Consider the following 15,678-nt stretch of genomic DNA (forward strand, 5'->3'; position numbering starts at 1 on the left):
CATGCTGTGGCCCCAAGCCTCCCTCCTTGGGCATGAAGGGAGAGCCCTTGGCACAGCCTCGTCCACTGGGACATGTCCCCTCCCGGCACACGCAGCGGACGACATGCAGCCGCCGTCCCGGTCCCCAGGCACAGGTGTGTTCCAGTAAGAGGCGGCAGCAGGGCGGCCAGAGCATGAGCTCAGAGGAACGCACTGCAGCCCTCACGCCAAAGCAAACCCCGCTGCGGCAGCCCTGCCTTCCCAGCACTGCCTGAGCCCTCAACAGCTGCGGCTGCCCAGCCCCGGCCCCCCGTGCCCGGCCCCCCACCCTACAGCCGCAGACAGAGCCCCGGGATATGATGCTCAGGGATGCTCCAGGCAGCTGACCCCAGCCAAGGCTGAGTTCGATATTGGGGTGCCCCCAGCCCCTGTCCCTTATTGGCACTCCAGAACAGAGAGAAGCAGAGGTCAGGTAACAGATGGATTTGGGGAAGTTTGTATTTCAACAAAATAGTTGCAGCGAGTCCTATATTTACACCTGGGGGAGGAGGGGGTGGTATTTACATGACCCACTAGGGTTATATACAGGAGAAGAGGAGACTGGGGAGGGGGGGAGCTGCGGCATTGAAGCCTGACCTGGCCAAGGAGTCAGTCTTGGCAGGAATCCCCATTTCCCCCCACCCCAGGGACAGGGTGACATGGGCACAACTTCTGCTGGGGGCCAGGTACTGAAAAGAGACGGCAAAGTGCCCTACGGGGCAGCCAGGCCCCGGACCAGCTCAGAGCCAGCTGAGCCACACGGGAGAGGGCAGGGATGGCAGGACCTCAGAGGGTGGGGGAGATATGAAGGTTGGATCTGGGCCAGTTCCCCCCCTCCAAGGGGCTGTGGGGGAAGGTGGGCTTTGCTGGTGCTGATGGAGGGGGGGCAGACGGTGACATGGCCGCTGCCCCACCTTGCCCAGGCCCTGCTGAAGCAGGGGGGCTGCAGAGGTGGTGGTGGATGCAGTGAGGGGGGTGCCGGTGCGTCCTGGGGGTCAAGGCACCGGAAGGCACTGGCAGCCCCACTGAGGTTGGGGGCTCCGCCACTGCCACTGGGCTCAGACGACTTTGGGGTCTTTCCTCTCGCCCAGCAGCCAATATGTCCGCATCTTTCCCTTGCCCTGGGAGGGAGAAGAGGGCAGTGAGGACCTCCCTGCCCCTGGCACTGTTCCTTGGGTGTCATCCCCAGCATTGAGGGGAATAAAGGGTCCCAGCCTGAACCCATGCCCTCATCACATGTCCCATACAGCAGGAAGGGCTGGCACCCCCCTGGCATCCCTGTGCCCTCACCTTCATCTCCACATCCCCACGCAGCTCCAGATCAAAGCAGCCAAACTCATCCAGGACTTCCTTTGTGGTGGATGAGACGTGGATCTTTAGGGCTGGGTAGCACAGAGGGGAAAAAGAGACTTGGCTGGGTGAGGGAGCTGAACACAACTTGAGGTGCTGGACCCCAGCTGCCAGCCCCGTGGCTCACCCTGGCCATTGGATTCCATGCGGGATGCAGTGTTCACCGTGTCCCCAAAGAGGCAGTACCGTGGCATCTTCAGACCCACCACGCCAGCACACACAGGACCTGCCAGCACACGGACACTTAGGGACACTGCGGGGCAGGCGGATGGCCTGCAGTGCCAGCAGGTGCGGGGACTCACCAGTGTGGATGCCGATGCGCAGGTGGAGCTGGTCGTTGGGACGGTGACGGATCTTGAAGGTTTTGACAGCCTCGAGCAGGGCCAGGGCCATGCGGACGATCTCACGGGCGTGCAGCTTCCCGTTGCGCACCGGCAGCCCCGAGACCACCATGTAGGCATCCCCAATGGTCTCCACCTGTGGGGTAAGGGGGAGCAGGTAGAACCTGGGCTCCTTGCTGCCTGCCTCACTCTGGGGGACTGTGCTGGCTCACCCACACCCTCACCTTGTAGACATCAAAGTTATCAATGATGGCATCGAAGCAAGTGTAGAGATCGTTCAGCAGCATCACGACCTGAATGGAGCAAGGGTGTGTGTGAGGCTCGGAGCAGGCATGGCCCCCCAACCCCAGTGATGGCACTGCTAGGGTGTGAGACCCCCACCAGCTCCAGAGAGTGGCTTCCCCCCAGGCCCTGCTCTCACCTGCATGGGAGTACTCTCTGCCGAGAGGGCAGTGAAGCCCACAATGTCACTGAAGTAGATGGTGACGCTGTCAAAAGCCTCAGCCCGTACTGTCTCCCCACGCTTCAGCTGCTCCGCCACAGAGCTGGTGGGACCAGAGGGGATGATGGTGAGCTCCCACTTCTAACCCGCTGTTCCCCCACATCCTTTGCCCTACAGCAGCATGGAGAGCTGGCAAGGGACTCCATGCTCACACAGCAGTGGGTGCATGCTGACCCCATGCCAAACCCCAGACCCACAAGCTCCCTTGTCTCCCCCTCTCACTGGGGCAGAATCTGGTAGAGGAGGTTCTCCGCCTTGCGCTTCTCCTCCAGGTAGGCCTGTGTCCGCTCCTCCACCAGCTTCTCCAGGTTGTTGGCGTACTGCTCCATGCGCGACAGCAAGTTGTCCAGGATGCTGGTGCTTCCCTCCCTGCCAGAGTGCAGGCAGCTGGCACTGCCAGAAGAGGTGCCCCCCAACCACCTCCACCCCCATCGCCGTCCCCACTCCCGCCCCGGGCCACCTTTCCCACTCGCCAACCACCCACTTGTTGAATCTACGGATGAAGATCTTGATTTGGCTGAAGTCGGGGCGCTCGGCTGGCTCCTGCGCCCAGCAGCGCTCCATCAGCACGGCCAGCTCCTCGCTGTGCACCCCAATGTCGATGGAGGGGCGGAAGAATGGTTTCTGGCTGTTACGCACCTTCTGCACGATCTCTGCCAGGGGGTGGATGATGGTGAGCACCAGACCCTGCAAAGCAGGGACAGAACTGCCCCACAGCCACCTCCCACCCTCACCTTTGGGGCTCAGGTCCATGCCCTCAATGTAGAAGGGGCCGTTCCGCAGAGCAACTTCCTGCACGATGATGCCGAAGCTGTAGACATCAGCCTTCTGCATGCCCGGGGTGGGCAGGTGCCCCTTTTGCAGCAGCTCTGGGGCTGTCCACAGCTTCTCTGGTGGGACACAGCCGTGAAGCAGTGAGGCAGGGCCACCCCATCCCTGTGATCCCCCCAAGCAGGCACTCACTGGCATAGAGCGCGTGGGTGTCCTCATTGTCGCTGGGTGAGCGGAAGCTGGCCAGTCCGTAGTCGGTGATCTTCAGCACAAAGCGACTGTCCACCACACAGTTGGATGACTTGAGGCTGCCGTGGTGGCCGATGATGCTGTTGTGCAGGAAGGCCATTCCCTGGGACAGATGGACACAGTGAAGTTGGCATCCCTCATGCACCTCCCCCAGCCCCTTGTGCCCCTCCCTTGGGTACCTTGACAATGTCATTGATGAGGGAGTAGCGAAACATCCAGTCCAGGTTGATGCTCTCGTTCTCCAGGACGTCCTGGGGTAGCACAATGAGTGGACCCCACCAAGCACCCAGGGCATGGTGGCAGCAGTCTCACCAAGCACCCAGCTGCAGTGGGGTCTGCAGCATTCGCCCCCTCCCCTCCACCAGCCTCTGACACCTGCTTGGGCAGCTCGGCTGCGAGCCTTGTAGGGCTAAGGGCCACCAGTATCCACAGCCCTGTCCTCAGTGCCCAGCCCAGCCAGGTCACAAGGAGTGTCTAAGTGTCACCCCTGGCGTCCCTAAGCCCCTCTACCTGCAGGCTGCCCCGTGGGCAGTACTCAGTGATGATGCAGATGTTGGGGGGGTCGATGCACGCCCCAATGAAGCGAGTCAGGTGGTTGAACTGGATGTCGCGCATCTGCAGGTGGAAGTGGAGCCAAGTGGGTCTCGAGGTTAGAGGAGATGGGCTGCTGCTCCCACCAGCCTCCTCCAGTCCCAGGAACAGTCCCTGCACCCCCAAGCAGGTTGCCCACCCCAGCATAGACCCCAAACCTACGTGTTTTAGCTCGAAGAGCACCTGCCGTGTCAACTCGATGCGCTTCTTATTGATGTGTTTAATGGCCACCACATTGCCCTGGGATGTTTGAGAAGGAAGAGAGAGAAGGAAGAGAGGTCAGTGCCCGCTGAGTGGATTTGCAGAGGCAAGGAAGGTGCCAGCATCCTGTGGGATGGGGGTGCAGCCAAGGGCAAGCACACCAACAGAGCTGGGGCATTTCAGGGGGAGGGGTTCCCACCTGCTGCACTGACCTTGAAGTGGCCGGTGTTGGCGAAGATCTGGTACTTGCCATGGGTAGTCATCAGGGAGCCATAGCTGGAGCCACGCTGTGTGAAGGAGGGGATCAGGGAGGGGAACCCTGGGGTGGCAAGGTAGCAGACACCAACGCAGCAGGACAGGAACACTCAAGGGTGTGCAGGGGATGGTGCAGGATGGGCTCTAAAGGGTCAGGGCAAGTTCTGCATGCTCTGTAGGGAGGGTGAGGACTGAATGGAGGGTGCACTGAAGGGGTGTAGGGATAAGGTGTGTCTGTGAGGGGATGGAGAGCAACACAGGAGCTTGATGAGGTATGGTGCTCTGTAGGGGATTCAGGGCTGTGTAGGGGATGGAACTACAGTGACTGCAGGGGATGGAGGGTCATGCCAGGGATGGATGGAGTGCATCTCTACTAGGGAATGGAGAGTTATGTAAGGATGAAGGGCTGTTTAGAGGATGAGTGCAGTGGGGCTCTGGCTCTGTAGGGAACAGAGGGTCATGTAGGGAATCAACAGGGAGGGGTGTCATGCAGGGACGGACGGCAGCACAAGGGCAGGGTTGTGCCCCAGAGCTGGCACCTCTCACCAGGGACAAGGTGAGCCGGCTGCCTGCTGCCTTGTGGTACCGCTCGGGACTTCCAAACTGCAGCTCATCCCAGCGGATCCTCCAGAGCATGCTGGCAAGCTCCTTCTCCAGCATCAGCTTCCTGAGGGACACATGGGTGTCAGATCCCCCTGCCCTGCCTGCCCCCCCCAGCAGACTGAGAGGTGCCTGGTGCCCAGGCAGAGGCTCCCCCAGGCCCAGCTGACCTGAAGATGAGGAAGCTGGAGATGCCAAACATGACGAAGGTGAGGCCAGTGCCCAAAGCCACGATGGCCAGCATCGAGAGGGGGGCTGCAAACAGGAGGGGATGTCAGGGTGGTCCAACTGGCCATGATGGCCAGACTGGTACGCAGCCACAAGGAAGGGCACTGGGGCCCAAGGGACGTGGGGACCCAGGACACCCACTTTTATCACAGGAGGGGTCATCCACATCAAAGACACAGGGAGGGTTGTCCAAGGGGGGAGCCCCCTTCACCCAGGGGATGGGTCGCCCCAGCCAGTGAATTTGCTTCTCCACACCCGAGTAGTGTCCCACCACCTAAAGCAGAGAGAGATGAGGCCCCCCAGACCCCAGCATCCCATCCCTGCCCTAGCCGGGGGAAAACCGGTGCTGGCCCCCACCTCGTACTTCCCAGTCTTGGGGTCGCTCATGGCCCATAGGTTGAAGTCAGTGTCCCGGTCATTGTTGCTGTCCATGCTCACAAGCCCCGTCACCCCTGTGCGAGAAGCAAAACCCAGATAGGACAGGGTTCCACCACCCCCACAGCACTCACAGCCCAGCTGCCCCTGTCCCAGTGTTACCCTGGAACTTGCGGTCCCGCATCTTCTCGATGATGTGGGTGGCATTTTTCTTGGAGCCTCCCTCACGCAGGGTCTCGTTCAGCACCATGGCGTACAGCAGCATCCCATCATAGAAACACCCCGCCACCAGGTTCATCTGTGGGGGGAACCTGAGCACACCCACAGCCACGCACACAGGAGCACCCTGGCCCTGGGACCTCCACACCAGGACCATGCACCCACCCATGGCCCCATAACCCCACACTGGGACCAACATTCACCTTGCAGGGATGGCAGTGCCCATGGCTGTTCCCACCAGGGATGCCCCCCCCCAGCATTGCCTGTGGCCATGTTCCACCCTCTGCATTCTGGAGAGGTACCTCAGACCCATGTGGAAGGTCCTCACCACCCCATCATGCAAGCAGACTCACTCACCAGAGAGTAGTTGAGCTGCACTCCAAATTTCTGCTTAGCTCGCAGGATGAGCTGGGTTTGGAAATGCTGGTACTCAGGGTTTTGGGGCTCATAGTAGGTAATCACCAGCACCATCTGCAACCGAGCACAACACCCTGGTTCACACACCGGGGGCCAGGCTGGGGAGATCCCTGTCCCCAGGCAGTGTGCACATCTCACCTGGAAAGCCTCGCGCAGCCCTGAATCCTGGCCCGGGCTCTGTTGCCAGGGCTTGAAGGGGTCACGGGCAGAGTCGCCCCGCAGGCTCTCCCCAAAGACATCCAAGTAGAAGAAGACATAGTCACCATTGGTGAGGTTTTCCTGCTGTGCCAGCTGCATGATCTGCCTCAGCATCTCCGGCGGCCCGCAGAGATACACCACTGCCGGAGAGAGGAGGGGGGATCAGGGGGACAGTAACACCCCCCTGCACCCTGGGGCACACAGCCAGCAATGGGGTGGGATGCTTTCCTCTGGGGGGATGGGGCAGAGCAGCCCCGGGGGCACTTGGTGCCTGCAGGGTGGGTGAGTGGGGGGGTGGAGTAGCCAGATGGGGCAGTGCTCGGCTCACCCCCTCCCTGTGCCCCACAGACAGCCCCACCGCCCTTGCTAGCACTGACCCACTCTTGCCCCATCAGTCACCTTGGGCTGAGGGCAGAAAGGAGAACAGGGGAAAACTTGCTCCAAAACATGAGGGGGCTGCCCCAGGCACAGACGTCACACACCCTGCTCCAGTAAAAGCCAGACAGGAGGTGCCTCCCCCCGGCATCAGCGTCCTGGCTGCTCCACATCGGCCCCAGCCAGGGGACCAGGGGGGCTGGGAGAGGCGGTGGGGCCGTGCGCCCAGAGGCCCCTGGGGAGCCTGGGCTGTGGAATGGACAAACCCATGTTTGGGTTCTCGGCTGGCCGGCAGTGTGGCAGGAATGCGCAGGTTCCCAGATTCCAGCACCTTCTGCGGCCACTGGCGCTAATTGGAAACAGAGCATCGCATCTCGCTGGTGTGACCCACGCGGCAAGGGGGTGCCTGGGCCCCGTCAAGCCGCCCTGTGAGCCCCCAGCCTCTGCTGAGGGCTCAGCCAGCCCCCATGGGATGCCCCCCCAGGTGCTGTGTGGGGGCGGTATGGGGCTGGCACAGGGCACCACGGGCAGCAAGGACGGGCGCCTGAGAGTGTCCAAAACCCCCCCAAGCAGGGGCCCTCTATGCCCTTGCTGAGGATCCTGACACTGCCTCCTCCCTCCCCCCGGAAAACCGGGGCCCCGCTCCAGCCAGCCTGGCTGGGAACCCGGGATTGAGCAACAGAGGAGGCGGCGGCGGCGGGTGCCGGAGGAATGTCACGCTTGGGCGCTGGCCCCGGCGCACAGCCTTTCTGCAAGGGGCCCAGCGCCCCGGCTGGACCCGGGTAACGGGGGGGGGGCTGGGGACAGCAAAGAAGCCCCGCTCCTCTGGGATGGGGTCTCTGCTGCTGGACGGCACCTAGCCATGCAGGCACCCAGCCATGGGGGCAGCAGGGCTGACAGGGGCTGACAGGGTCACCCACGGTGGCAGTGAGGCAGCCCATGGGCGGGAGAAGAAACCCAGCACAGCCGCCTTGGGCACAGAGAATCCACAGCAACGTGGGGAGCTGCTCCTGGGCATGGGGGAGAGGGAAATTGCAGCAGCATGAGCTGTGTGTGAGCAAAAGCCTGTTCCAGAGTTTGAAATGGTTCCCTCTGAATGCTGCAATACTTCAAATAAACCGTCTCAGTTTCCCCACTTCACTAGTCCTGAACCCAGAAATGTGCTGTCCCCAAACTTCTCATGCAGGATGGGCAGCTCAGCACCTCCCTGGCACGCAGACCCTGGGGGTCCCCCCCTAAGGACACAGCATGGGACCCTCCCCATCCCATTGCAGGCGCCAGGAAAAAGCAGCCACACGGACTGGTGAGCCACAACAGCTGGTGGTAGATAGTGGGACGCTGCAGGCAGCCAGCCCCCGCGGCGGCAGCGAAAGCCTGCCTGGTCAAAGGCCACCAAGCAAGGGGATAGATGACGCCTGAACGGCTCCCCAGGGACAGTTTGCAGGAGCCATGCAGAAGGAAAGGGTCAATGCTTTAGGCTCTCCCTGACCTGGGCAGCTGCCTCCAGCTGGCAGCCTCCTGCATGGCCAGTGGCACCCCAGTGGGTGCACACAGCCCCCCAAGGGCAAATGGCCAAAGCCAGCCTTAGTTTCACAGAGGACAAGAGGAACAGGGTCCTACAAAGCTGGGGCACATCCAGCCCCCTGGCAATTATTTAGGGGTGTCTGTGGTGTGAAAGGCAGAGTGCCAGGCCCCGGGAGAGGAGCAGGACCACGAGCTTGCAGGTGAGGCAGCAGGATGCTGCTTGACCCCTACATGATAGAAGATAACCCTAAATTGAGGGTGAATCTCAGTTTCAGACAGCAAATCCCAGTTTGAAGCAGCCCCACCAGCACAGGGCACTGCAGAACAGAGACCCTCGTCCTGGCCAGGTGGCCGTCGCACGCCCGGGGGGACTGCAGGGGTGAGGACCAAACGCACTCCCCTCCAGCACCCAGCCACCTCCCCAGGCAGGGGACCTGGGCTTTTTGCAGGCAGATGCTCTGCTAATTCCCTCAACCACAGCTCTAATTATATCAGCACTTTTGCAAATGGCATAAGAGACGTGGGCCCCTGCACGTCGCCCAGGCCCCGGTGATACGGGCAATTGGAAGTGCGACGCGCCCACAACCCCTCCTGCTCCTTCATTAGACCTGCAAATGTTGAGGATCAGCAGCGCTAGGGACACACAGTGGGGCAAGGAAGTGGCTTTCCTCGGGAGAGGTTTACCAAACTCCTGCCCACCACCTGGGAGAAGGAAGATGACGCTAAGAGGGATGATATGGTGTCATTGCAGGGCATGGATATGGATATGACTACAACTGAAGACCCTGCTTTCCCACTCTATACCACACCATGCTGGGGTCAGGACCCCTGGGACAGCCTTGCAGGTTCCCTCTCCTGCCCCATACACTTACATCAGCTTCGCAGCCCTGGGCACCTACCTCTGTGGGGCCAAGCACTCAGCCCCACACTCTGGCCCCATCTCTGGGCTGTGGCCAGAGGGGCCCAGACCCTTTCCACATCCCTGCCTATAACAAGGGAGTTGGAACTAAATGATCTTTAAGGTCCCTTCCAACTCAAGCCTTTCTGTGATTCTGTGAAAATATGATGCCAGCTCAGAGGGCCCTCAGGTCTCTGCCCACACCCGGTGTCCTCCTCCAGCAGCCACGACCCCCTGCCTGCACCAGGAGGGATCGATTCCCACTGTGGTGATTTACAGCACCAAGCCGGAAACACTGGCAGGAATTGCTAATTCTAGCCTTTTCCCCCGTGCAGTTCTTTGCCCCCATCCCACGAGAAGCTCCACACCCCTTGGCTGATGCTGGCACACACAGGGAGCTTCCATCCCAGAGGAGCAGCCACAGGCTACTCAGCTCCTGCAGCCCACCACAGCGTGCTCACTCCATGGACTCAGCCTCGCCAACTTCAGTCCTGAGGGGAACCCAGTCCAGCACTCCAAAGCGCCACACACACGCCCCTAGCCTGGTCCCGCACAGCCTCAGACACGTCTCCCACTGGCCCATCTGGCTCCACTTATCCTGGCTGGATGTCCTTCTTAATGACACAGCATCTCAGAATCCATTAAGGAGCACTGCGGAGTGGCTGACTCCCCGGGATCAATACACCCCGCTCATCAATAATGAAAGAGCATCAGGCCGCCCTTGCTCTCCAGCTGCCTCCGTCAGCCCCTCCATTTCCTCCCGCTCCCAATATAGCTGCTCTCTTGGGGCACTCAAAAGGCACCAAATTGATTTATCCCTCCATCAGCAGGGTGGGGCCATCCCAGCCCCATGCCAGGGGCACTGCAGGGACAGGCACAGCCCAGGTGCCAGTCTGGGGGGCTCTGCCCGAGCACGGCACCACCACCTCGGCATGTTGGCACCATCTGGGCACGTAACCTCAGCCGATGCTGTCCTTCAGACGGCCACGTCCATTCCCTCACCTTCAGCTTCTGAGGAGGTGCCTGGGTCCCGCCTGCCCTCAGGGACAGCGGGCCCTGCTAACACAGAGGGTAGGTGGCCCCGCAGGGTGCCTTTCACAGAATGTGTTCCATGGTAAAGGTTGACCAAGCTGGGGGGCAGGGAGGGAGACACTGTGCTCCTCCCTGTGCCACATCCTGGTCTCTCCACTGGCACAGAGTTTGGCCCTGGAGGGGCTCAGGTTGTGCCTTCTCCTCTGTGAAGCCACTTTCCTGTACAGGTCCTGCTGCTCCTCCAAACCCACCGCGACGGAATGTGCTCACTCTTCATTTTGCCCTACATACAATCCACTTTGCCCACCCCTCCCTGTGCCCTACATGGGTCCCACTGTGCCCTCAGCCCATCCTCATGCCCCACATGGGTTTCACTGTGCTCCCAGCCCCTCCCTGTGCTCCACAGGAATCCCACTGCCCCTTTGGCCCCTTGCCATGCCCCACCATGGGTCTCACTCTGCCCATCCCCTCCTGCACCCCACATGGGTCCCACCGCGTACTTGGCTCCTTGCTGTGCCCCACATGGGTCCTATTTTGTCCTTGGCCCCTCACTGCATGCCTCACAGGTCCCACTGTTTCCTCAGAGCCTCATGGTGTCCCACAAAGGTGCCACTGTCTCCTTGGACTGTTGCTGCACCCCACATAATCCCACTGTGTCCCCATTCACTTGCTGTGCCCCACACGGATCTCAATAGCCCCCTAATCCCTTTGGTATGCTCTAGATGGGTCCCACCGCAGCCCTGACCCCTTGTTGTGCCCCATACAGATCCCGCTGTGTTCCCAGTCCCTTGCTGTGCCCTACAGCAGTCAGTCCCACTGCATCTCTGTCCCCTCTCTGTGCCCCAGATGGGTCCTACTGCTCCTTTAACGCTGACATGTTGCCCACAGCACCCTAGTCCCCTACTGCACCCCAGATGGGCCCCATGGCACCGCCACCCCTTTGCTGTACCCTCTGTTTGCTGCACAGCCCATTCTTCCCCCTAATGTGCCGAGACGGGTGCAACTGCACCCCCGTGCCCCACACGGATCCCACCGCACCCTCAGCCCCTGGCTGTGCCCCACAGGGGAGGATTTTTCCAGCCAGGGGAGGATTTTTCCTCCCCTCTCCGAGCGCTGCGCAGATCCCCCACAGGGAGCCCTCTCCACTCTCCCATCCCCGTCCCACCCCCGGTCCCCGGACGCTCAGCCCTGTCCCGCGCGGGGTCGTCGTGTCCCCCCACCCCCACCCCAAGCCGCGCTGCCCCACGCACCGCGCCCGTTGGCTTTGATGAAGTGGACGGCGGTGTCGGGGCCGCCGTCGTCAGGGGAGTAGATGTGAACGGTGACGGTGAGGTTGTTGCCATCCTGCAGCTCCTGGTAGACCCCCTCGACGGTGAAGTAGTAGGGTCGGTCGTCGGTCTTGCGGTCCACGTAGAGGAGCACGGCGCGGGCGCTCCAGTTGAAGTGCGCGTGTAGGTGGGAGACGAAGGCGCCCAGTTTGGGGGCTGAGGGCCCGGTGCGCACCGTCGTGCTGTAATGCTCTCGCTTGCGGCTGAAGCCCGCGGCCACCGCCCCGCCGGTGATGAGCGGCAGCCGCCAGTGCGAGGCGAATCGCCCCACGGACGCAGCGGGGTACACGCAGCCCGGCCCGAACAGCACGTCGGGGTCGTGGTAGAGCTTCAGGTCCACGGCGTTGAGCGGTGCCACGTACTCGGAGCAGGCGCCCTCCAGCTCCGAGCTCATGAACTCGACGCGCACGGAGAAGGGCCGCGGCAGCAGCGGCGGCTCGCCCCTCTCCAGCGCTTCCAGCGCCAGGCTCAGTGCGGGACCCACGCGCGGCCAAGCCCACGCGTAGCTCACGTTGCGCTCCGGCAGCACCACCGCCACCGTCAAGTTGGCGGACGTCCCGGCGGGGGTCGCCGGTCGCCGCCCCCCGCTCGCCGGTCCCGGCGGCAGCAGCAGCAGCAGCAGCAGCGCCGGCAGCGGCAGCGGCAGCGGCGGAGCCATGGGCCGCGCTGCCTCCTCCGCCCCGGTCGCCGCCCGCCGCTCAGGAGCCCCCGCCGCGCCCCCGCCCCGCCGACCGACACCGACCGCCCTCTCCCGGGGGGGCGGTGCCGCCGGTCCCCGCCCGGCCCCGGACGGCACGGGGATGGGCGGCACCGCGGCGGGGCGGGGGGCGGTGTCCCCGGAGAGGGGGGGCCGCGGGGAGGGGCGAGTGGAGAGGGGGCACTGATTGGGACTGGGGGGGGTGGAGGTGGACGGGTGCTCGCAGTCTGGCTTCCAGGTTCCAGGGAAGAGCTATGGGGTCCCAGCGCGGGGTTAGGGAGCGGGGTCCCCAGGTTCAGCGGCCCCCAATTGGGCAGGGATTGAGGAGGGGGTGCGTGGCTTCTAGGAGGCCAGGGAGAGGAAGTGGGTAGGGGGGATCGGAGTTCGGGGTTCGAGATGTCTCGAGTCGGTGGGGAATGAGGGAGGTGTGCTTTAGTTCCGATGGGGTGCAGTGAGGGGGAATTGGAGGACACCGGTTTGGAGCAGGGGACTGGGGTGCTCGGCTTCTGGGTGGAGGGGTTGGGGAGGGGCTCAGGGGTCCTCAGTGGGGGGATAGGAAGAGGAGTCCCGAGATCCAGTGGGCTTCCAGTGGGCAAGGATTGAGGAGGGGGTGCGTGCCATCTAGGGGGTCCAGGAAGGGGGTTGGTGAGGGACTATTAGGATTTGGAATGTCCTCAGTGGGTGGGGGACTGCAAGTGAGGTACCTGGGTTCAGGGAGCAGGTATAATCCAGGTTCTAGGGGGGCCCACAGCCTGGGGATTGGGGAGGGGATGTCCCATGCTGGGGATCCCCAAGGGTTATGGGAGGCAATGGGGTGCAGGGGATGTGGGTGATGGGGCATTGGCAAAGGGGTGCCCTGGGGAGGGATGTCTCCACTGCAGGGGGTACACGGGTGTGGGGTACAGCCAGCTGAAAAGGGAGGGGATATCCTGGGTGTGGGTGTCTCCACAACGGATTTTTGGGACATCTTGGGCTATGGGGTACAAGAGGAGTCAGGCTCTGGGGAGAAGTTGCCCAGGACCTGGTCGCTTCCCTTGTTGGACATCCCTGTTTGTGGATATCTGCTCTGGGGGGCAGGGGAGGTGGTTGGAGAGCTACCCGGGGATTTGGGATGCAGGGGGGCAACTGGGGAATTGGACCCGGAGAACCTGGGTGCCCTAGGGATCCAAACATCCTTGGCAGCCAGGAGGTCCCCCCAGTAATGGAGGGTGCAAGTGGGGACCTCTGCCACAGCGACCTGGTGTGCTGCTGCCCAGCGACACACAGCCTGGTGGGGCAGGGGTGGCTGAGGCCAGGGGGTGGCAGGGAACTGGGGCAGTGGGCACGTCACCACTGCGGGTTTTAAGGCTCCAACCTGTGGGGTAGGAGGGTGGGCATCTGCGAGGGGAGCACAGGGGAGTGCTCTGGAGTCAAGGGTGACTATGGGGCAGGGAACCCCGTGCAAGCCCCTAGGGCGCCATGGGGCTGGGATAACTCGGGCAGAGCGGGGTCGCCCGTCCTTCCCGGAATTTGGGAAGTATCTAAGGAGATGCCATGGGCTGCCATGGGGCGACCCCCGCCCGGGGGGACACAGAGGTTCCGTGCGTTTGTTTGCAGGGGCGCCTCGGTAGAGTAAGGGGGGCTCGGCGGGGGCAGCATGCCTGCGGTGCATTCCTCGCATTCCCAGCCTGCTGCCTGCTCCCATCGGGCGGGGGTGGGGGGCGATAGAGGCTGGAGGGGATTGCGGGTGTGTGTTACCAACCACTGCCCCATGGCTCAGAGCTATGTAGGGCGGCATGCTTGTGTGTGGGAGCGCAGGGGGAGCGCAGGGGTCTTCACGGGAACCCTGCAGGCGTTTGCGGGTGTCACTGGTCCTGCAACGTCCCGCGGGGCTCAGGCTCGTGAGGGATGCTGCGCTGAGCGGCGGACAGGGGGTCGCTGTCCTCTCCTGGGATTTGGGACAGGCCACCGGAGAAAAGCAGCGCCAAGGCACGGCACCCTCTGGTGCCCCGGTACGGGTCCCTGTGCCACTAGGCTTGCCGGGAATCACAGCCCCTCTCACTGTCCCCGCCTGTGCCGCTGCGGGTGTCCCCACCGTGAGTGACACGTCCTTCCCGTCGCGGGGTCACGGAGCTCGGCTCACCCAGCCCGGCACAACCCAAGTCGGGGGGATTGGGTTGCCGGCTATAAATACCCCGGACCAGCGTAGCACGGAGCCAAAGGACAGTGAAATCCGACTGACAGCAAAGATAACCGAAAGGAGAAACTGGAAGGGTCTGGAAGAGCTTCCCTGTGGAGTGTGAGGCTGGGCATGATGGGGTGATGATGGTCCCGCCGGAGACCACAACCTCTGTGAAATCAGCCCTGCTCATGGGGCTCTAATGGTAGCAGATTCTGTGCCCCCAGCCCTGTGGCTCGTGTCCTGAGCCACAGTGGCATCTCCGAGTCTCCGGTGGCACAGGCCCAGGAGCAAAGAGGGGACAGAGGAACTGGCAGCAGCCTGGGTGGGAAAAGCCTTCGTGCCGTCCTCTCCCTGGGCGCAGCGGTCAGGGAGCAAGCACGGGCCGCTCTGCCGGGAGGTGGTGGTGCTCCCGCAGGACCTGCCGCGGGCGAGACGCAGCCAGCGGAGGAACGACTCTGGGAAATTGGAAACAAAAATAGAGATATGTGGAAGAAAAGCAAAGGCGGTGGAGGGAGAGCGGGAGAAGTTGGGGGGGACTCGCTGCGGGAGGGATGGGGTGCGTGGGGTGCCCTTGGCGGGGGGGTGTGGGTGCGGGGGCACTCGGTGTGTGCGTGTGCAAGCCAGCAGAGGGGGCCCGGGCACCGCCTCGGTACCGCACACACCGTGCACCGCACACACGCCATGCACCGTGCGCACATCCTGCACCACCCACCCACCGCACACACCGTACACCCACCACACATACACTGTGCACACAGTGTGCACCACACACACCTCACACATCCCCCATACACACACTGCACACACACCGTGCACTGCGCACACACCCCATACACACACTGCACAACCCCCATACACACACTGCACACACACCCCATACACACACTGCACAACCCCCATACACACACTGCACACCCCCCCATACACACACTGCACAACCCCCATACACACACTGCACACACACTGTGCACTGCGCACACCCCCCCCACACACTGCACAACCCCCATACACACACTGCACACACCCCATACACACACTGCACACACCCCATACACACACTGCACAACCCCCATACACACACTGCACACCCCCCCATACACGCACTGCACAACCCCCATACACACACTGCACACACCCCATACACACACTGCACACACACTGTGCACTGCGCACACACCCCATACACACTGCACAACCCCCCTACACACACTGCACACCCCCCCTACACACACTGCACAACCCCCATACACACACTGCACACACACTGTGCACTGCGCACACCCCCACACACACACTGCACAACCCCCATACACACACTGCACACACCCCATACACACACTGCATACAC

The 15,678-nt window shown here is 62.5% G+C and overlaps 1 protein-coding gene across 1 annotated transcript; it reads right to left on the reverse strand.

Annotated features, from left to right (window-relative positions):
• Positions 1 to 459: 459 nt before the first annotated feature.
• On the reverse strand, positions 460 to 12,160 carry NPR2 (natriuretic peptide receptor 2). The gene is made up of 22 exons (XM_027748436.2): positions 11,395 to 12,160; positions 6,256 to 6,455; positions 6,058 to 6,171; positions 5,644 to 5,779; positions 5,464 to 5,558; positions 5,248 to 5,380; positions 5,049 to 5,133; positions 4,825 to 4,945; positions 4,236 to 4,310; positions 3,985 to 4,062; positions 3,742 to 3,846; positions 3,411 to 3,482; positions 3,175 to 3,334; positions 2,946 to 3,101; positions 2,696 to 2,864; positions 2,434 to 2,580; positions 2,131 to 2,254; positions 1,934 to 2,002; positions 1,671 to 1,845; positions 1,496 to 1,594; positions 1,309 to 1,400; positions 460 to 1,139 (listed from the first exon to the last, which is right to left on the reverse strand). Exons 1-22 carry the CDS (start codon positions 12,128 to 12,130, stop codon positions 1,077 to 1,079), a joined length of 3,204 nt encoding a protein of 1,067 aa, XP_027604237.2. The 5' UTR covers positions 12,131 to 12,160; the 3' UTR covers positions 460 to 1,076.
• Positions 12,161 to 15,678: the final 3,518 nt, after the last annotated feature.

The sequence above is a fragment of the Pipra filicauda genome, unplaced genomic scaffold (assembly GCF_003945595.2).
Source record: "Pipra filicauda isolate LSUMZ 115617 unplaced genomic scaffold, ASM394559v2 scaffold513_size392548_pilon, whole genome shotgun sequence".
Lineage (NCBI taxonomy): Eukaryota > Metazoa > Chordata > Aves > Passeriformes > Pipridae > Pipra > Pipra filicauda.